Source organism: Dama dama, chromosome 25 (genome assembly GCF_033118175.1).
Source record: "Dama dama isolate Ldn47 chromosome 25, ASM3311817v1, whole genome shotgun sequence".
NCBI lineage: Eukaryota > Metazoa > Chordata > Mammalia > Artiodactyla > Cervidae > Dama > Dama dama.
In genome coordinates, this window is record NC_083705.1 from 16166295 (window position 1) to 16189624 (window position 23330).

The following is a 23330-nucleotide window of genomic DNA, read 5'->3' on the forward strand; positions in this document are numbered from 1 at the left end:
CATCTTCTACTCCTGTCCCCTCAAGGTAGTTGTATCCTTGCTTTTTCTTAGTCCTTTCTCTCCATATTTCCACTCTAAAAACCAAAACTGACATTTGTATCAGCGTTGGTTTCTCTTCTTCCAAAAAGACATCCCAGGAAGAAAAAGGGGAAAAAAATGCCTTGCAGCACTTGTTTTCTATTTTATGCATTTTGTCTGGTATATTCACCCAGCAAATATTGACTGAACGTCTCCATTCATGAGTCATTGTTTTAGAATGGCAGGTCCAAGCACAAAGATTATACTTTCAATATTGCTCCACATAGCATAAAAATGCAAAATAACGGCAATGTAGCAAAGCAAGAATAAGAAAAAAGGAAAGAAAAAAGAAGGAGTAAAATAAGTCCTATTTTAAATATTCTAAATATTGAGAATACTTAAGCACATCTCTTGCTTTCTGAGTCCTCTAAGACTCTTAAGTATAACAGACCAAAAAAAGGCATTATCTGATATATAATGACAAAAAATTTGTAATAATACTATATACTACAGACTGACATTAATACTTCCAAATAATACTTTTAAATGTAATTATTACATAATACACTACGAACAGAAAGTATTAAATAATCACACTCCAGAATTAAGCTAACAATTGGGGTAGTAGCTAAAAGGGACTACAAGGGCAGCTCTGAGTTGCCACAACTATTCTACTTATTGATCTGAATTCACTTTTGAAAATTCATCAAGCTACATGCTTATAATATGCACTCTTTTCTGTAGGTATCAGTTCAGGTCAGTTCAGTTGCTCAGTCATGGCTGACTTTTTGCAACCCCATGGACTGCAGCACGCCAGGCCTCCCTGTTCATCACCAACTCCCAGAGCTTGCTCAAACTCATGTCCATCGAGTCAGTGATGCCATCAAACCATCTCATCCTGTCGTCCTCTTCTCCAACCTTCGATCTTTCCCAGCATCAGGGTCTTTTCCAATGACTCAGTTCTTTGCATCAGGTGGCCAAAATATTGGAATTTCAGCTTCAGGATCAGTCCTTCCAATGAATATTAAGGACTGATTTCCTTTAGGATAGACTGGTTGGATCTCCTTGCAATCCAAGGGACTCTCAAGAGTCTTCTCCAACACCACAGTTCAAAAGCATCAATTCTCTGTAGGTATACTGTATTTTAATTAAAATTTGATTGTATAAAAGTTTATCTACAATTGTTTACATGGGCCACAGAAAATACTGTTTGAGATATACCTATTGGTGTTTCAAGTATGTTCTGTTATTTTGACTTGCTAAAGTTCCTTATTAAATAAAGAAATGAAGATAATCAATTTTGCAATGCTTTGCCTCTGGGGAGTTGGGTTATTTCAGCACTAATTTACTTAAATAAAATTCTCTAAAGCCCTCACAATAAGGAACCTAGAATAAATTCTAGTTTACACTGCCCTTGAGGAAAACATTTTATTAAAAAAATAAGGCAGCAGAGAGATGTGTACATATTTGTGATTTCATCAAAATAAAATTTATGCTTTATGTGATATCCAGTGAGCTGAGGGTTTTGCTAAGTTTAGAAAACTCAATAGTGAAAATGAAATTTAGAATACTTTCCTGCTCCTCTTATATATTTTATGTACTTTTACTAACTGAAAATCCACTCTGAAAAAGAATGCTTTCACAGCCAAATGGTAAATAATGCTTACCTTCAACTGAATTACACACTGTAAAATCACGGATCAATCGAGTTTTTCCTAAAGAAATTTTGGGTGATGAGCAGGAATACGAACGTGAACGGATTCCAGAAAACAATGATTCCTGAAAGAAATCATAACAAAGCTTTTTAAAAAATTCTATTGAAGACTTGAAAGTATGCACTCATCATCAACGTTACTAAATCAGGATCTTTACAAAAGGATTCAACTTGAATATTTCTGATGTAATCTTATTAATGATTTGTTTCTGTTTGTCTCTCACTCACAACTCTAAAAAATGCTATTTTCTTTTGAATGCTTTAGTAAACTTGAGCTGCGGGAATAGTTCCTATATACCTTAGACAAGTATATAGGATATACTTAAGTATATACTTAGGATACAAGTATAATATTCTAACCATGTTGGTTAAAAATGAAAGATTAAGTCACATGGTTTTCTCTGCATATTCAATAAGTCTGACTTTTTTTGGCCTGAGTTGTCATTTATTTCTATAATTTTAAACTGTAGCATTTAAGCAAAATTCCAGATGAACTGATATCTATAAACATAACAATTATTAGAAGGTAGAGAAACAGTCACCTAAAATTATGTTTTTAAAAATTCCTAATGGCTATTTCCTGAGGACTTCCCTGGTAGCTCATATGGCAAAGAATCTGCCTGCAATGCAGGCAACCAAGGTTTGATCCCTGGGTTGGGAAGATCCCCTGGAGAAGAGAATGACTACCCACTCCAGTATTCTTGCCTGAAGAATTCCACAGACAGAGGAGCCTGGCAGGCTACAGTCCATGAGATCGCAGAGTCAGACGTGACTGAGTGACTAACACACAAAGGCTATTTGTAATACTAGCTGCAGCCTCCAAAAAAGAATGCATCAGAGCATTATACAAATCCTTCTAGTCTTTGCTCATCTTTCAACAGATCTTCCATCCAGCACTTCCTGGGATTTTGTTTGAATTATCACTGGTTTATATAGTTTAACTTTATCCCTTTGAAATGACCTGCTGTTTTCTTCCTGCTTGCCCAACAACCTATTATTTCTATCATTATATTGCCAACATATGTGAAAGTGCAAGAAGGCAAGATAATAAAAACATGTTTTTCTTACATGTTAAAGAGATCTTACATGAATGTGCAACAGAATGTCACTAAAGCCATTTATGGTACCCAAACCCATCCAACAGAGGCCATGTGGACTTGGGACTGATGCCCACTTCCTATTGGTTAGAGGTAAAAGAAAGTGCTGCAAAATGTGTTACTAAAATTAAGGCATCAGCAACAGCCCTTGAGAAGCACTATTTCCTTTTGTTCTCCATAAGTAAAAGCATATAGTTGCCTTAGGCTCGTGGTTTAGTTAAAGAGCCTGGAGGAAAGTTGAAAATAGAAGCCTGACCTTGCTTTGAATGGCCTTGAGCCATGGCTCCATGACTTTCTTATTAGGAAAGACCCAGTGGGCCTGGAGGTCCAAAAGGCCAACCTAAATTTTTCCCTAACAGTGAGTTGGCCACAAAGGGCCTTAGCCAAGTGCCATCCTCTGCATTGAAGTCATGCATGGTAATCATTTTTCCTAACAATAGGAATTCAAAAATTATCCAGAATTCCTTGGCAAAAAGTTATACAGGGTAATTACAAAGGCAAGGCAAGCCATAATTTATAGGACAGATTCTTCTTAAAAGTGAACAGTATAGAACTGTTTCACAGAGAACTACTTTTTCTTCTAAATAATGATGAGTTTTTCACAGTTCCATTCAAATTACAAGTTTGAGAAATAGCAACATGAACAACCATATCTAATTTTTATTATCCAGAAATATCACATGATCTTTAGTTTCAGAAGATGACGACAGCTCTACAGACCTCAGAGCTGAGGGTAAAGGATTCAGATTCTGGGGTCAGAAGGCCTAGATTTGAGTTCTGACTCTGTCACCAAGCTTTGGGCAATGTGGACATCTAATCTCTGCAGAACTTTAACAGATCAAAAGTTAAAATAAAAATAGCACTTTATATCCTAGGTGAGTTATGAGATTATGTATTTTGTACATACATGAAGCATGTTTTACATACTGTAGAGAATAGTATAAAAATAAAACATAATCATAACCATCATATGTTTGAGATAAGAGATGTTGAGGCACAGCACACATCGTTTTATAGTTTTACTATAAACACATTGTTTTACTCAATAGAGTTTTACTCAAACACATTGCATTTACAGAGTAAACTCCGTTTAAAAAGAAAACAAGTGGACAATAAAAATAAAAAAGAAACATAGGTCCAAACAGAAAAGGGCTTCCCTGTAAGACTGGAAGAGTTTAGTCATTTCAAGAAACCACAATGAAATGAAATTCCAATGTGAAAAAAGACACAAAAGCTGTCTCCTGTGGAAAAACTAAGAGTCTATGGTATTCCAGACGAGTTCATGCAGCTCAACAAATGTTACCTCTGCCTTGGCAATATTACTTACCTCATCACCAGCACCAAGCTTGATCATTTAAACTCACTTCATACTACCAGCCTTTCTCCCATTGCTTAAGGGATGATGGCAGAAAACACTGTATAAAATGGTAAAATTTTCCAAAAACATGAAAGATGATCTGCATTGGTGGGGATTCATGAAAACAAATCAGCCATTGTACGTAAGGACTATGCACATTAGAATGTGAGAGAGTAAAAAGACAGACATGAAGTTCATGGGTCTTCAATTAAAAAAACATTCACACGTGTTACCATAAACATAATTTGTCTTTCAGAGATGAGCAGATTTAGACAACATAGTTTCCAGGCTTTTAATAAATCAAATGAATAGTAATAAGAATACCTTCAGCTGCAGGTTACTTGATAAAGAAAATGATTCCGTCCTGGAGATATTAAAATCTGGTTCAGTGTTGGTCTCAAAAGAGTCCAATTCATCCCCACTAGTAATGCCAGCTCTCGAGGAACTCTGACACGCTGGAGTGTAGCAATTGTGCAACTGCTCCGAATGGCCCTCTCCTTCACTGTCAGCATCCAGGGCATCAAGGCTGGAACTGCGGCAAAAAGCAAATAAACAACTAAGCCATCAAGTAAGACAGCCATGGCTCTCTATCTCCCTGAATTCAGATTCTCTCTTGGTGTCAGCTACAAGGGGCTCTTATTCAATACCTAACAAAATTCATACTTAAGTGATTTTTATCATTGTTTCCTCTTCCCTCATCCTGAATAGATCTTCTTAAACAAGATTTTATGTTTCCCCAAATGAACATTTCAACCTAACAAAAGTCATTTCAAATTAGTACTATCTTCACTGTTTCTGTTTTGTAAATATAATTATTGGGCTTCCCCGGTGGCTCAGATGGTAAACAATCTGCCTGCATTGCAGGAGACCTGGGTTTGAATATTACAAGGCCCAAATTGTTACCCTTCAAATATTAAAAACACATACAAAACAGAGCCACTGAGCTGTTTAGTGGAGAGGGGGCAGGCTCTGGAGCAATTTACACGTGAAAAATGCAGCATGGCTTTCTTTCCTTCACCCCTGGACAAGTCAGGAGGGTGGAAGCACGCTAAGACAAGGAGAGATGTGACGATCTCATTCTGGAGCTGGTGTCAAGAAATAAGTCAGGCACGAGTCAAGCGAGGTTCCAAACATGTCCTGTTCAATTATCACTTTTAGAGACTTAAAAAAATGATTCCTATGAAAATTCCATTTCAGAAGCAGGTGGTGATGCTGCGAACCGACTGCTTTCCTTTCCTCATTTAACTTGGATAACCATAAAATTAAAAGGCAAGACTTTGACCTTGCACCTTCCCAGTTCCTTCCATTCCATCTCCATTTTAAACCACTCAAGCTTTGAGGCTGAGAACTCCCATGGGCATGTTAATGCATAATGCATTTTTAAAATGTAGTTTTTCTTTGGCTGTTATACTTCTGGAGCTAAAATTTTAATAACAACACATCATCTTGATTTTGAAACAGAACCAGAAACAGACTTCACATTTGGTTATTTTCCTTGTCTCTTGTGTCAAAGCAGAGCCCAAAATGTCCCATCAGTTTAATCTGCAGCCACGACCACACAAGCATCTTTAAAACTATAATTCACACAATAAAAATCTAGAGAAGATCTTTTATTGTCGATGCAGTAGACATCATTCTTGGTACCAATACCTGTTGAAGGTTTCTAACCTTGAGCTGTTGTTGATCAGCACAACCCAGTGATCAGCCCACAGTGACTGCTGCTTAGCCTTCCTGTCACTCCTTTCTGATCAACTACGTCTCTGCCGAATATTCATTCAGGTACATATTTATATGTACTCATATGTGTGTTCACTTTATTGTCATTTTGATTCATAAAATGAACGTGTAAAACTGGATATATAAGGCTCAACTTGAAACAAACATTGCCCACACCATTGTTTTAGTCCTTCCCTACAATGCCCACTCAATGTAACAATTAGCTTAAATTTGGGAATTTTTATCTTCTTCACTCTCGTTTGTCACTCTCATGAAGAATCCTCTTCATTCTCACTACCTAAAGAAAGTAATACATGCTTAGTCGCTCAGTTGTGTCCAACTCTGCAACCCTATGGATTATAGCCCATCAGGCTCCTCTCCAGGGGATCTTTCCAACCCAGGGCTCGAACCCAGGTCTCCCACATTGCAGGCTTTACCATCTGAGCCACCAGGGAAGCCCTAGGATAAAATGAAATCAGTAAAAATGGGCCTGTTCCCTAAAGAAAATAGACTAAAGGATGAATGGATAAGAAGCAAATACAAAGATACAGGGTCTCACACACATGCACACACACACATATATAAATATGTACAATCATATCATATACAATAAAACTATTGTTCTAGGGACATTTTTACATATACAAGAAATTAAATGTAAGGTAACTATAAGTTACAGAGCATAAAAATAAAACAAACACCTCAATTTGCTGCTTTTTGATGACCTAGATGGGTAGGACGGTGGGGAAGTGGAGGGAGGTCCAAGAGGGAGGGGATGTGTGTACACATAACTGATTCACATTGCTGTACAGCAGAAACTAACAACACTGAAAAAACAATTATACTCCAATAAAAAATTAAAAATAAACACCCATCAGCCCACTCAACCTGAAACAAACACTGGCCACACTGTGGTTTTATCCTTTCCCTACAATGCCCACTCAATGAAACAAGTATCTTAAATTTGAGGATTTTTATCCTCTTCATTCTCATTTGTTTTTCCTCATTGCTTAAGCACATTATACATGCCCTGCAGTAACAGATTGTTTTTGCATTTTATAAATGTGAAATCTGACTGAAGTATTCTGTGGCTCCTTTTTTTGTTCTGCTTCATGTTTCTAAGTTGCACATGATTGTGCAAGCAGATGTAGTCACAGTTAATTCATGGTTACTACCGTACAGTATCCCCCCATTATGTAACTAGAGTGCAATTTATCTTTTCAACCCCATTTAGGTTATTTCCTACTGCAATAAATAGTCTTATACATGTCTCTTAGGACACAGAGGTAACACTGCTAGGTCATAATATATATGAACATCCAACCTTACAAGAAAATGCCAAAATATTTTCCAAAGTTATTATACAATTTTCACTCATATCAACTGTATACAGGAGTTTCTATCCTATGCATTTTCACCAAAATATGGTATTATTACACTTTATAAAATTTTTGCTTATCTGGTAAGTATTAAATGGTATCTCATTGTGGTTTTCCTCTATTTTTTGTCAGTTTTCTTATGTATCTTACTTTCAAGTCATGAAATAGAAGAACCTAAAAGGAGGCAAATTTTGATGTAGAAATAAAAATGGTGGGGGCAATAACAATAAGAAAATAGAATTTTCCATGTCCAGCTACAAAGTTCTTTGATTTTCTACATTTTCTCTCTGGAATGTGGTACTTTACCTTCTTTTCTTTAGATGACTTTGCTCCTTTTCAAATCCACGAAGACCAAAAGAAAGATTCAAATTGGAAGCATATGAACTAGATGATGATATGAAAGACGCTGGGGCTTCCGTGTGTGATGTCACTTCTGTGTTCTTATTTGGAGGGTATGTGCCAGCACTGGCTTCAGTAGGAAGGATGCGTTTGCTGCTCTCAGGCCCCAAAGAAGAACCCATAGATTCAAGACAGGTATTTGCAGGGAGTCCCTCTATATTAATATAGTTAATGTCCAAATCACCAACCTGGTAGTTGAAAGAAAAATATTTTCTGAGCAAAAGCAGGAAAGATTGGCTGAGCAAAGAATACAGTTTTCACAATGTAAAGACCCTCCAACTTATTTATCTTTTTTGGTTTTTTTGTTCTTGTGTTTCTTTATATAAGCAAAAGAATTCTTACATGATATACTTTTGTGTACTTCCAGCTCTCCCATAATTCACAAAAGGAAGACAACCAAGTGTTTTATGAACTGTGTTACAAAACCAGAAACTGACTGTGATTTTAACATTTTATGAACCACTGACTCAAAATGAGGGGAAATGTTTTAAATACTTGAGACAAAAACTAAAGAGTAGGCATTTTAGCTTACAAAATAGTTTGTAGGAACCTGGGAAACCAAGTTATTGGCAGTCACATAAATCTGAGTCTCTCAAACAAAAAGACCAAATAAAGCTACATAAGATCTATGGGTTTAGTATAAATAGAAGACAGAAAATACCCCAAACTTTAAATTACCTGTAAATACTAAACATCAAATCTCAGCCAGCAACCTGTCATACTCTTGCCATGAGCCTTTGCATTAGGGTAAGGGCAGTCTGGAAAAGTCTGCATGGGAGGGAGCCAGCAGAGGGCCAAAGACTGATCTAAAATTTTCACCAGAAAGAGAAAGTACCGCCTCCACTGGACGGTGTGAACAAACAGTCCCAGTTGGGGACCTCCCTGGTGGTTCAGCGGTTATGACTCCAGTGCAGGGGAACACAGGTTCAATCCCCGGTTAGGAAGCTAAGATCCCACGAGCTGCTGAGCAACTAAGCCCATGCCCTGCAACGACCAGAGCCCACGTCACTAGAGACTGTGCGCCACAAGGGGATCTCACATGATCCAGCTAAGGCCCAAGGTAGCCAAATAAGTAACCTTTTTTTTTTTTTTTTTTAAGTACCAGTGGATAAAAACACTTGCCCTAAGGAAGTACTGGTGATCTGAAGTGATGGTCATCAAAAGGCATCACTTCTGAGCGAGAAAACAGTCAAAACAAAGGGAGCAGCACCAAAAACAATCTGGAATGTATTCTTCAAAATTATCATAAAAGACAAAGACTAAGTAACTGTCCTACATTAAAGAAGACACAACACCTAAATGCAAGACATGCTATGGAATTTTCTTTTGCTACAAAGAACATTACTGGAACAATTGGCTAAAATTGAATAATGTCTGTAAACAGCTAATAGTAGTGTGTCAATGATGATTTCCTGATTTTGGTATCTATGTGGCTTAAGTAAGAGAATATCCATACTTTTAGGAAAATACACCATGAAAGACTGAGTAAAAGGGCATCATATTTACTCTCAAACAAGTTAATATTTGTATACATGTCTTAATCATTTACAAGTACACATATACATATACAAATACATACTCAGAATAATGAAGTAAAATATGGTAAAATTTGGAAATTTTTTGATTAAGAGTATATAAGAATTCTTTGTACTGAACTATGCAGACTTGAAATAATGTCCAAATAAATTTTTTTCAAAGTAATTAATATGATAATTTTCAAAGTAGTTTATATCACGTGAGTTTCCTCATCAGGCAGGTTGATAACCTTGAAAATTCATGGGAAACAGTATGTAAATAAGCTAGCAGTCTTTTTAGGTTTCCATGCCAGATTGAGGGAGATGAAGAAAATTAAGTAAGATTCTTTCCAGATATTGCTAGAAATTATTTTCAGTATGCAGAATTTGGATTCCTTATGTTGTCCTTACTATTCAAATCTACATAGGAACAGTAAAACAGATGATGTAATTATACTACAAACTACACTACACCGATATAAGAAACTTCGTGACTTGTAGCCAGATTCTGATTTTTGTTTCACTGCACAAATTCAGCAATCTTCTACTTCATTTCAGTGTATCAATCAGGCTGTTTGAATTCTCTTTAGATGTATGCTTCACATTATTAAAGCAAAACTTCTCTCACTCAAAGTGCTTCCAAACAGAAGTTATATCCTAACCTCATTTTTGGTTTGGAAAGTTTTCCATTTTTAGTGTATCTTACAACATACAAAGACACAGTTTGCCCCCACAAATGTTGAGTCAAGTACAATTTTAGCTCCTGGAGGTCAATGGAAGTACTGCAATGTTCACCGAGGAACAGAATGAAAAAGCAATGACACATGTATTTAAACACTGAGAAAGTGTGGCAACAGAATAAAACCGTGAAAATCGGAATGTTGCTACAGCCCAGGAAGTCCAATCACCTTGCCTCTTAAAAGAATGTCCGCAGACCTCCCACCTTGTCCTAACCTCTGTGTCTAGATTTCTAGAACTGGGGCTGACATTCAGCTGCTTTACACCAAAAGAAATACACTCGTTATTGAGAGCTGACGTCCATTCTGATTTTTTGGTTGTTCTGTCATTTTGAATATCATTCTAATCTATGCCATTAATACTATGCACTTAATGTAATAATTTCTCATAACCAAAGGAAAGAGACATTCAACCAATGGGCAGAAATTAGCATCCACTAGACAGAAAATAAAAAAGTTCACATCAGAGAAAATATCTATAAGTAATAGATACAATAGGGTACAATATATGAATACTAACAATATAGTATACAATATATGTATACTAACAACATAGTATACAATATATATATACTAACAATATAGTATACAATATATGTATACTAACAACATAGTATACAATATATATATACTAACAATATAGTATACAATATATGTATACTAACAACAACCACCCAAAAAGGACAAAATAGATCACTGTTCAATGAGCATATACATAAAGCCTCTTATGTGGAGATCAGGTTTTAAAACCAGGAAATAAGGCAGAAATTATGTGCTATCAAAATTACTCTTGAGAATCCCTTAAATTTCCCATAAATTAGGGCATGCAGAAATTTTCAGATCTATAACTATACTTTAATTTTTAAAACATTACAATGTGAGGATCACCAAGCTACAGGAAAGGACAAAGAATAAATCCCTAAGTAGATACACATCCAAGCCATCTGTCTCTATGAGTTTTAACTCACAAATGTCTATCAGGGAATGGTTGGAGAATTCTAAAGGGTTCCAGCCTCCCTGCAACATGACACCATTCTGTTTTAATACTAAAGCTCTGTATCCTAATCACACACTAATAGGTGTGTTGTGAGGATCAAGCAAGTAATTTATGTGACAGTCTCACATAGGGCTGGCATCACGCTCTCACTCACTAGTGTCTGCTGGATTTGAATACAAATATTACATAATCAGGTCAGAGAAGAAGCTGGCCTCCCAAATGTCATTTCCTGTTTTGGCCCCAAGGATAAGTTCCCACATTCTTCTCCTTGCCAGTGTCCTAAGACCCCTCCCATGGTGCTTCTCGGTGGAGGGTAAGGTGTGCTGGGCTCTCAAGGAAGGACCTACGTTAAGTGATCGTATGACGAGACTCCACGGCAACATCACCCTGGGCTGCTCTTAGGCTGGAATTTTCTGAGATTACAATGCACAATGTTATTCTGACACGCGCACGTTTTTAAAAGACAACAGATCCCCCTAGTGACAGCACTCATACCTCACCTGATCTATCACCATGCAGTTAGCATAGACTTCATCACCACCATTCAGCATGTCAGAGAGCTGACCAGCTGCAAGAAATGTTGGGGGATGCTTGGATTTTTTGAGGGCATCAAAGGAACGATCTAGAGGAAAAATGAAAACAGGGCAAATAAATAGAAGGAATTTATTTTACAGTCGAGCTTTACCGTCTTAACCAAACCATAAGAAAAAAATCAAGATGGCATTTTGCTGTCTTCACATAACAAGATCAACAATGCAAGCATTTTCTCTTTACATCCAAACCCTCTGTTACCTAAAACTTTTGTAAAGAATGACTCATTTCAGATAAAGAAATATGTGCCCATTTCAAACACTATTTTTCCAACCAAGAAAGATTTTCGTAAGAATCAATTGGGTTTTTGGTCTTCAATTCTTAACACTAAACTAAAACTCATTTCACTTTATAGCATGGAAGCATTAGTGATCATACTGGAAGCTTCAGATTCCACTGAAATAGTCAGGCTCCAGACCCTTTCTGAAAGGACCCTGGATAGGACACAGTCTAGCCGTTCATTCCCTGCTGAATATGTATAATCTCATACAGAGAGAGTTTTATTTCTATGTTTACTAAAGAAATGTTTTTGCTTGCTTCCCATGTTCTCAGGTTTGTTCCAGGCAGTCAAAAAAGTTGAGTCCCAGAGAGTTGAGGTGTTACTGTATTTGTGAGGAAGATAAAAAGAGTGAAAGTCACTCAGTCGTGTCCGACTCTGCAACCCCATGGACTATACAGTCCATGGAATTCTCCAGGCCAGAATACTGGAGTGGGTAGCCTTTCCATTCTCCAGGGAAGGAGACCCAGGGATCGAACTGGGGTCTTCTGCATTTCAGGCGGATTCTTTACCAACCGAGCTATGAGGGAAGCCCTATATGAGGAAGATAAAGTTGAAGATAATAAAACATTGTCAAGTCAGAATACTTCATTTCTTGTGACTCTGGCTAACTTACTTGATCTCCAAATACATTTACAAAGTGTCCTCGTCCATAAAAAAGCAGATAATTACTATGCTTTCTTCATAGTGCAGTTATAAGGATTAAATGAGTTCAGACATGAAAAGCACTTAACACGTGCCTGGTACTTAGCAATTGCTCAATAAATACTGTCACTGTTATATTTGATGTTTTGTTATTATTAATGGTGATTTTACCATGTTCAGTGTGAGGTACAAGGTTAATAATACTAATCATAGTGTATTATACTAACAGTAGATTCTTAATACCTGTAAATGACTTCAATAAGGTAGATTGAAAGTTACAGCCATAGCAAATGTCATCCTCACTGACATTCCAGTAAGGTTTCTTGAATAGGTACAAAAGGGATAGTGTTGCCTCTGCTGCATCAGAAGTGGCCCTAATCCTACCACCTGTCTTATTTATGTCATGACTTAAAATCCAGGTAAGCCCATGGGAGTGACTTGAGAAATGAAAAAACATTAATAATTGTTGCACTAATGTACCATAAGTAAAAAAAAAAAAAAAAAAAATCTCTATTCTTCATGGATAATCCTGGACGACAATATAAAATTCACATATAAATATGCATGAGCCAAATGGCCCTGGCCTCAAATTCTACATCTAAGTATACCTCTTCCCTACAGAACAGTAAAGTGAGATTTAATTAAGCTTCTTGAGGAAATACACAATATAAAAGCAAAACTTCATGTCTACAGTGTCTTGTTTTATCAATTTATTTAAATAGCTGCAATATAACATACAAACCCATAAATACTTCTTAAGTATAATTTTTATGATCAATTACTATACATTTTCATGCTAATTACAAAAAAAAAATAAAAGCATGTTCTAAAGGGTATAAATCAAGAATCTGACAAATCTCACTGCGTTCTGAAGAAAATACTTGCTCATTTATCATTTTCCAGAATGTCTGAAAACCAATCATAAATAACATGACCCTCTGAGCTGTAATTAATCCGGCTTAACTGCTCTACAGTGTCTTAAGTTCACAGACTATAAAATAGTTGGCTGGGGAGGCTGGTCATGCCCAATTTTAAATATTTTGATCATGGCTAAATTAAGACTTCATTGATAACTAGACTATCTAAGAACTAACATTACACTCAACTAAACAGTTGCAAACAATTGATGGATTTTCTATATTAAAAACATAGAACAAAACGAAATATTACCCCAAATTGTCTGGCGCCAGTGAAAGCATTGCCATTTAGCCAATATCCAAGAGAGCAAGTCCTATGTTCAAAACTGACCCTCACATCTCAAGGCTGAGCAGGACCAAGAACTACTTCCGTTTTCATATACACAGGTATAAAGTCACTTGGATTCACCATTTCTTCCACAAACAAATCTACCTGGCCCAATACAGCAGATTAGAATGTATACAGAGGTGATACACAGCAGTAAAATAAACTTAAAGATAGCAGAGCTACTTGGACCAAGTTGGTGTATTATTTGTTATTTACATGATTAGTTTGGTATTTTAGAAAACGATAATAATTCAGTATTTTAGAAAATGAAGCAATTTGTTTACAAAGACAGATCTAAAATCTCTTATCTATGATTCTGAAATCTAGAAATCTCTGAAAATCAAAACATTTTTTCTTAAGTTTGGTTCAAAAACATATTTCATGACCTGAGCTGAACCACATGGGGCCATGTATTTATCTCTATTTATCCCACTGTACATTCATATATTTTCTTGCAGAAATATTGTCGTACTTGATGACGACACTGCCTCAGTGTCTCCTATGCAAGTCATATCATATATAATAGCTCTCTGCCAATAAGACCTGAACATTTTGAATTCCAAAACAAACACAGAAGAGATATACAATTAACCATAGCAGAGGTTATTGTTCTTTTTTTTTTTTTTTTTAGGTTATTGTTCTTTAGTCACCAAGTCCTGTCTGTCTCTTTTGCGACCCCGTGGACTGTAGCCCGCCAGGCTCCTTTGTCCATGGGATTTCCCAGGTGAATGCTAGAGTGGGTTGCCATTTCCTTTTCCAGGGTATCTTCCCAACCCAGGAATCAAACCCACAACTCCTGCATTGGCAGGCAGATTCTTTACCACTGAGCCACCAGGGAAGCCCTTAGCAGGTATCAGACCAATATTTCCCATAATTTTGCCACTCCTCTATGAAATTCACCATTTTGCCATGTCTACATAACACCTATTATTATGTACTCTAGTTCTTGTTTTTAGATTAACTCATCATTTTCCTTTGAATAAAACTAATTTTCATAGAAAAACCTTATCCTCACTGTAAACAGAAAGCCAGTATTTCTTGTCAAAAGTAGAAGTGAATTACACATACTAAAACAAGGGAACACAGAACAATGAAACTACATTCTGACCAAACACAGCTGCCTATCAAAGTTGGGGATCTTCAGAGCCTGCTCTCTGTCATTAAAGGGAGATCCTGAAAGATTTGGGAGATGTTAAAGAGGCAATGGTGTCAACTGACCTCCTCCTTGAATCAGACAGTTAAAAGAAAACGGAAAAGGAAATACCTGCCTTACTATGTGACTCAGAGTCATCTAGTGTTGGGTTGGGACACCATATCAAAGATCAACAGTGCCCAGAGGATTTACCCTACACTTGGGACAACTGGCCTAGACCGCGTCCTCATCCTGTCACTCAGGTAATGACAGTGAGCCTTGTTGAGGGAGGGCATGACTATACAAAACCTTAAAATAGTAGCAAGAAGGGAAAATCTGCCTCCTCTCTCCATCTGTCATCCACAACCTGCCATGCAGATTTTCTGGGTCACACACTGCAACTATTTATAAAACTGGCCCCCAAATCCCTTGCAGTATAACTCCCTGAAGCATCAATAGCCTCCACTTACCAAGATATATCTAAAGATAACAGGACCTAGAAGTGAATACAGACTAATAACCCAAAAGAGGACACAGACTTACTAGACTTCCACTCTTTTATTAACTTCAACACCAGTCACTGCAAATAAGGAGCTGCAGACCAGCAGAATAAGATTTATTGTGGAAAAAAAAGAGTCTTATACAGTATCTTCAAATAAACATCCATTACATATATTCATATTAAAGTGATTAATGCTCTATTGCTAGTTTCAGTTCAAAGAAAAACCTACAATGGTTTCATTAAAAAAAAAACTTATCAAGATTTTCAAGATATATGATTTCATTACTTCCATATGTAACCACTTCAATAGTGAATTAAGGGAAAAATTATTGCTCCCCCTGCCAAAAAAAAAAAAAAAAAAAAAAAGTCCTTCAGGTCTTTCTTCAATCAACATACAGAAATAATTTACAAGAAAAAAATCAGCTCTTTGTCCTAAATGAATCCTGTTCTGTAAACAGTTTTTCTTAGCAAAAAACTAATTGTAGAGTTTTGCTGATAGTATCAATTTTTAATATTTGGTAAACTCATATTCCAGAGATGGTTTAAAAGTAACAAAAACTCAATTCCCATCCAATAGCTGCCAATTTTAAATGAGTCAAGAGCAGAGCACTGCAGTCATTAAGAACAAGGGCCTTGGAGTGCTTGGATTCACAGTCCTACTCCACCATGGATTAGCTCTGTGATGCTGGGCAAGCTACTTAACCTCTTCCTACCTCCATCACCTGATCTATAAAATAGGGATGATGATACCTCTCTCCCATCAAATTGCTGTATGTATTAAATGGTTTAATATTTAAGTGATTAGAACACAATCTGAAACAAAGGATTTTAACCTGACACAAAGTAATGCTTGCTATTATTAGAAAAGTAAACAAGGGTTATATAGTTTTGATTCTCTCCTGTAGTTTTGCTTCTTAAAAAAAACAATTTCAACTTTGGTTATAACTTGACACATATAAAACCAATCCAAGGCAACTGGAATGCACAAAACATTCTGCTTACTACATGCAGAGCTCCTAAAATGTTTTAACTCTTATTTCCAGATTCAGCTCATGTTAAAAAACTTTGCCAAGTTCATCCTGAACACAGTAACCAAAAAACAAACCCAACCTGCCCATAAAATTTACCTCCAACAATTTAAGGATGAGATCTTACGAAATGGGAGAGATTATAAGAGCAGAACGAACAAAGCATCAAGTCAGACAATCAGAGACAGCATTTCTCAAGAACAAAGGGAAGATTTCAGAAACTACGATGTTCTAACATGATGAAGTGGACTCAGGCCAGGTTCTCCCTGCAGAATGCCTGGAGGATAAACAGTAACTCCAAGGGGATCTCCAGCTCTCTCTGCCCCGCACCCCGCTGCCCTGAATTCTCACTGCTCTGTAATGTGATCTGTGGGATGGCTCCCTGAAGCAGAAGTTTTCATCAGCACTTCCTCGCTATACTAGGCGCTCTATTGAGGTGACACATGAGAGAGACTGGAAATACATTCACCTGGAGCAAGAAGGAGAACCGGTGTGGCAGGAAAGGTGGACGCATTCCTGCTCTCTGACACTGAAGCTGTCCCCGCTCTGGCAGGAAACAGTTAAGGGCATTGACCGGTCCACAGCCTCTGCAACCTGACTTCTAATGAAATCCAGCTCTCCCTCAAGAGGCGAAGGGCCTAGCAGGAAGCAAGGGAAAGCACGGCCTATTTGCCTGGTTACATAAGAGACCCACACCCAGACATAAACAAACCCGACCACGGCAGCTTCTACAAACCTGCTGCTGACCTGGCCTGACTCACTCCGGGCACCACGCTCCCACGGCTACAGGCAGAGCAGGGCCTCTCAGTTCACATCTCCTGTGTGTGTCTTTCTCTCTCTCTCATTCATTCATTCAGTTTTGTTTTAAACCTAGAAGCTTATGAACACAGCAAAAGAGTTTACTGAGAATGACTAACCCTCACAAAAAGAGCAGGTAAAGCTTTTAAGGTCAATTTAAAGGTCAATTCCCAGCACTGAACGTAACCCGTGCCCTTCCCCTTACAGAATCTGGAGGTCAGCTCTCCTGTGGGACCTACAACAGCCTCTGGTACAGAGGACTGCCCCTCTGCCCTCTCTCTCTCTTCCTGCCTTTCCTCCTCAGTCTCCCCCATCGTCTAGATTTGGCTAGCTGCAGGGCTCCAGGACCAATCCTCGAACCTCTTTTCTCTCTGTCTGCACTCCTTCTCCAGGTCATCTGACAGCACAGTATCACGTCCATGATAAGACGACCACTCCCAAATTCCCACTTTCAGCCCAGCTCTCTTCCCTGGACACAACTGTCTCCTCGGTATCGCCACCGAGTTGTACAACAGCCTTGTCAAACACAACAGGTGTGAAACACAACTCACCATTTTCCCTCCTACACCGGCTCCTCCCAGGAGATAACAACTCTTGCACTGCTCTCTCTCACAACCTACAGACCCAGAGTCTGACCTTTCCTCATCACTCCACTTCTACCCAGGGCACCACCACCATCTTCTCGGCAAGACTGTTACAAGGTATCATTGCCTCACTGGTCACCTTCCATTTGCTTCTCTGTCCTCCAAGGCCTAGTCTTCACAGCAGAGGCGATGCACTTCTTTCACAGGGGAAATCAAATCATGCTCTGCCTCCGCAACATTTTCCAGTGGCTTCCCACCTCATTCTGAGTTAGAGCCAAACTTTACCACAACCTACAGAGTCTCACCACACTGGCCTGGGGCCCCATTCCCATCCTGAGGGTGGGGAGGCTCCCACACACTCAAGCGATTCTTGGACACAAGCTGAGTGTCCTACAGCTCAGCTCAACTCTGACACTGCCTACCCGAAGACAGCATCGGATTCCAAAGGCTGAGGGTTCAATCCTACAAACAGCCACCCCCACAAATTTCAGATGCCAATTCCAAGTTCAGGTTGTAACCTATACTTCTGATCAACTGGCTGTAAATCCAAGGTTCCCACAATTTCTTCCCGGGGCTTGACCAATTTGCTAAAGTGACTCATGGCCCTCAAACACACATTTTACTTACCAGATTGCCAGTTTATCATAAAAGGATATAACCCATGAATAGCCAGAGGGAAGGGATATACAGGGTGAGATATAGGGAAGGAGTATGGAGCTTCTGTGCCCGCTCCCATCAGGCCAGTCACCCAGTACTGCCACGTGTTCACCAACTAGAAGTGCCCCAAACGCAGTCCTGCTGGGGTTTGGTGGAGGCTTCACTAAACAGACATGACTGATGAAATCTCTGGCCATTGTTGACTGAACTCAATCTTCAGCCCCATACTTAGATCCAAAGTCATCTCATCAACACAACAAAAGCACCCGTATCACTCTCAGCACTTGGAACCTTCTGAGGATTTTAGCTGCTCTGTGACCCCCACCCCCCACAAAAAGTAGCTACAGACCAAATATTATTTCTTATTATAAAAAAAAAAAAATCACAATTACATAATCTCCCCTCCTCCACCCTGAGCCAACCTCTCTAAAGTCTGCCACTCGGTCTACTGTCCACGCCGGCCCGGCTCTCCTGTGCCTCAGGCCATTCCCACCTGCTGTTCTCTCAGGAATAGTTTCCTCCAGGATACACAGAAGACTTGCTCCTTCCCTTACCTTCTTCCACTCTCTACTCAAATGTTATCACAGAAGCTGACAGTTACATGTATCAAATAGCAACCCCCTACACTCTGCCTTATTTCCTCCTGCACCATCTAACATCACCCAGCATATCATGTATTTATCATGTATTGTCTGTTTCCTTCTACTAGAATGTAAGCTCTAGAAGGGCGACTTTGAATGTTTTGTTCACTCCCCCAGTGCCTAGAACTACATCAGATACATAGCAGATACTTGGTAAAATATTCCCCAAAGGAGTGAATACTTTCTCATTAAGAAAAGGACAGAAATCCTGTACCCTTATGGTCTGGTAAGGTTTTCTCTGATTCTGAGGGGTTTTCCTGTTGCCTAGCTATTCTTGTATGACTCCAGGTGGTGATGGGAGTGTCACTTCCTTGTTCCTCTCATTCATCCACCCATTTACTCACTCATTCTCTTTTTCAGCACTTACTGAGTGTCTACTGACTACCGGTCCCCATGCTCCCTGGCTTTCGGCCTCCGTCTCTGACGTCCTCAAAGCACAGTCACTATGGACGACCTCCAGGAGGTCTCCGCACAAGACTCAAGAGTCACGAGGCTGTGCTCCTCCTCTGGGCTCTTTCTGCCCGCTACCTCCATGTTTTGTTCCGTGTTGTCTACCACACTGCAGTGATGACAGTCTCATTTTGCCCCCCTTGTTAGGATAAGTAACTGCTCTGGTTGGTGTCTGAGCTGAAAACAGACACCCCATTGTGCAGACCATCACAGATGCTAAGGGCTTCCTGTGTGACCCTATCGACATGCCCTCTCTAGCAGTGGCCCAGAAGTATTACTCTTTAATCTCTTATTTAAAATATCAGGTAGGTTATTTTTAAAGGAATAATGGGACTTCCCAGTTGGTGGGCTTCCCAGGTGGCACTAGTGGTTAAAAAAAAACAAAAACAAAACAAAACCCACCTGCCAATGCAGGTGATGTAAGAGATGTTGAGTTCGATCCCTGGGTCAGGAAGATCCCCTGGAGAAGGGCATGGCAACCCACTCCAGTATTCTTGCCTGGAGAATCCCATGGACAGAGGAGCCTGGTGGGCTACAGTCCATGGGGTTGCAAAGAATTGAACTCGACTGAAGTGACTGAGCATGCATACACAGGTAGGTTTGCAAAGTAAAGGTACTTGAAGAAGATGACTGGGGCTGGGGGAGGGGGGAACAATAAAAGGAAGCAAGTAGAAGCCAACATTTAGATACTTGAGGAGTAAGCATCTATTGGACACCTATGCCATATTGGATACTTACATGGGTTAATGTCACTATTTTAGCTATCACAGATAGAGCTCTGAACCAAGCACCATATGATTTTTATATATTAACTTGTTTGATTCCCAAAGCAATCCATTAAAAGCCATGCTATTTGTTATCTTTGCAGATTAAGAAACTGTGGTGCTATTTAATTAACTTACCAAGGTCACACAACTAGGAAACAGCAACTCTAGAGAGGCAGGTATTCTCCTAGTTAGTTCAAAGTACTTTATTTAATAATTAGAGTTACTCAGTATCCTACTTTATAAAACCAAAGAAAATGGTATTTGAGCAATGTCTGGTATTTTCCCATTAGGAAGTTTCATTAATAGGTTACAGTATGACTTGTACCCCAATGTATTTCTTCACGTCCTGCCCCTGGAGACCTACTGCCAGAATACAATGTGATCTGTGCTGAGAAAACATTCATGCAATAGTAAATACATGATTTCATTTGGTTTACCCACACAACCACATGCAAGATAACCAGGAGGAAAAACTGAGAAGATACACTAAGATGCTAACTTCTATTTCAAGGTGCCGGATGAAGCACAAGTGGTTTTTCACTTACACTTTCCTGTCTGTAACTTCTAGATTTCTGATAAGCATTTTTACAACTAAAATAAGGGGAAAAAACTAAGTCATGGTTTAAAAACTTGCCTCCTATTATGAAAGAACAGCTGTGGGATCTCATGCAGAATAGGTTATCAGTAAATCAACCATATCAGATAACAGGCATGCAAATGTGTTCACTGGGAATGTTTTACCCAAGCATCCATAGTATTGGTTTTGCCTACCCACTAACCCCACTTTCCATAACCACAGGAGGTATTACCACGTTCACTTTGGAGACAAGGAAGTCTACAAAGGACAGCGGTCACCCCGAGACATTATTAAATGATAGAAGTGCAGACACAGTGCTGACAGAAACATCCTTTCTCACTGCAGTTCACTACCTCCCAGGTTCAAAGGGAACTTTGCCAAATTCTAAAGCATACAGATAGTCTTTTCTACCCGTGGTCCTAGTGTGCTGCAGAGGAAAGAACAAACCTGCCCTCACAAATGATCGTGAACATGGTTGAGGTACACTCAACCATTCTCTTCTTGCCTATTCTTCCTCTAATCCCTCTTGGGATTTTCCTGATATTGGGTTGGCTGACAAGTTCATTCAAGTTTTTCTGTATGTTTTTATGGAAAAATCCAAACGAACCTGTTGGCTAATCCAACTTTAGTCCTGACCCGGGACACCTCTTGGCCTCACTCTTCTGAGTAGGACTTTAGGTTACAAAGGGAAACCATCCAAACTCCAAGATGAGTCTCAGCCCAGGAATTTCCTGTGGGTCACAGATAAGGTAACATTACTCAAAAGACTAGTTCACACCAAGGTGAGCTTAGGAGAACCCAGGGAACGTTTGTCTACCAAACTACAGTGGGTTCAAACATGGTTCCAAATGTCCAATTCACCCTCAGAGCTCACCTCATACTCCTGGGATCCTGTGAAAAAAGAAACATGAGCCCTGAGATGAGATCAGGCCTCTCAACCAGCCCTACCTGCAGCTTAAACAGCTGAGAACGCAAGTGGACAGATCTAGAGGTGCTGGGGGTGAACCCTGTTTCTCCGGCACTCGGCCTTGGAACCACTGCTGAAAACTCCTTCAAAACAACAAGTTACAACTTGGCACTCCAAAATCAGATTCTAAAAGCAGCCCTTTCTGCTGTTTTGAGAGGCCTAATTATCAAAATTATTGAGGAATAAAACTAACCTTTTCCCTCATAATACATTGGAGGCACCAAGGGAGGTAGGGAAAAAAAAGGAAGAGAGGAAAAGAAAATAGAGGCTCAGAGACACTACAGCTTTCTCCCCACCGTTTCCAAGTCCTCGTTCCTAATTACAGTACTGCAAAGTAGCCCTCAAGAGAACACATGTTTATGTTTGAAAAAGGAGGACTCAACGATGAAAATAACTTTTCTCTGCCGCTGCTTCCCCCAAGCTATCAAGGGGATGTTCAGTCATGTGTGGTGTGCAGGCTTTGGTGTGATGAGATTTAATCAGCAGTTCCTGTCCTTCTTGATGCACTTCTCCAAAGCCTGCAGCCAATTTGTCAAAAGACAGAAAAAACAGGCAAGCTGAGAGGAAAGAAACTAACAGGTTATACAAACTCCAGGACGGAAGTGAAAGACCTCACAGAGAGTGGCAGAACAGGGACAAGACCACTTCAGGTGACTGTCGATTAAAACATATGGACAAACTGATAAAGCAGATGCTCCTGTATGTCATCATCACAAGAAACCCGATGAGGGGTTCAAATCTTGCATAATCTTATGGCAAGATAGAGGCACATAAATATGACTGTGCCTACTTCAAAAGTCCCCAGGAGCTCCAATTCTCCAGTACCTAGCCCGAGAACCATGTGATTTTGCTCCACTTATTCCCCAAGGTAACTGAGTTCTACTACAGACAAGCACTAGCAAAATAAAGACTTCTCCACTGAAATGTAAATTATTTCCGTTTTTATTTTTTGAGGTATGATTTACATATAACATTAGTTTCAGGTGTTCAACATAATGATTTCTTATTTGTATACACTGCAAAGTGATCACAGTAAGCCTGGCTAACATCCATTGCCACATACAGTTACAAAAATTTTCTTACGATGAGAATTTCTAAAATCTACTCTCTCAGCAACTTTCAAACACCTTTTGCTTATCTGGGGTCTTTAGCAAGCACCTTTTGAATTAGTGAACACATAAATAATGGAAGCCAAGCACTGCCTGGCATGCCTCCAACTTGTTCTAGGTCTCCCCTGGTTGGGAAACTCTACTTGCTTCCTGAAGCCTATTCCACTATCCTGAGCAACTTCGGGCAAGTTAGCCTGAATGACCACTGGATAGGAGATTTGTTGCAATTCATAACGAGGGCTTTCCATTGACATGGGCAACAGAGATCAAAGGCAGAAGACCCACCGGTTCTCTGCCTGCAGAGAACAGTGTGAACTGGGCTGGGGGCTGCTCTGAGGGTGGGCGGGCTTTTCCCTGCTCCAGCTGGGGTTCTGAATGCAATCGCCTTGCAGGCTGTCCCACCCCATCACAAGGACAACCACCACCAAGCAC

The 23330-nt window shown here is 39.2% G+C and overlaps 1 protein-coding gene across 11 annotated transcripts in view; it reads right to left on the reverse strand.

Moving 5' to 3' along the window:
• ARHGEF28 (Rho guanine nucleotide exchange factor 28) overlaps nt 1–23330 on the reverse strand; it is a 323435-nt gene that overhangs the window by 93375 nt on the left and 206730 nt on the right. For all 11 annotated transcript variants that reach the window (XR_009690541.1, XR_009690540.1, XM_061129550.1 and 8 more), the window contains 4 exons: nt 11429–11550; nt 7588–7868; nt 4511–4718; nt 1686–1797 (listed from right to left, as the gene is read on the reverse strand). Coding sequence is in view for 9 of the 11 variants with exons in the window: in XM_061129550.1 (XP_060985533.1) it covers nt 1686–1797; nt 4511–4718; nt 7588–7868; nt 11429–11550 (723 nt within the window). In the remaining 2 variants the exon portion in view is untranslated. The remainder of the gene's footprint in view (nt 1–1685; nt 1798–4510; nt 4719–7587; nt 7869–11428; nt 11551–23330) is intronic.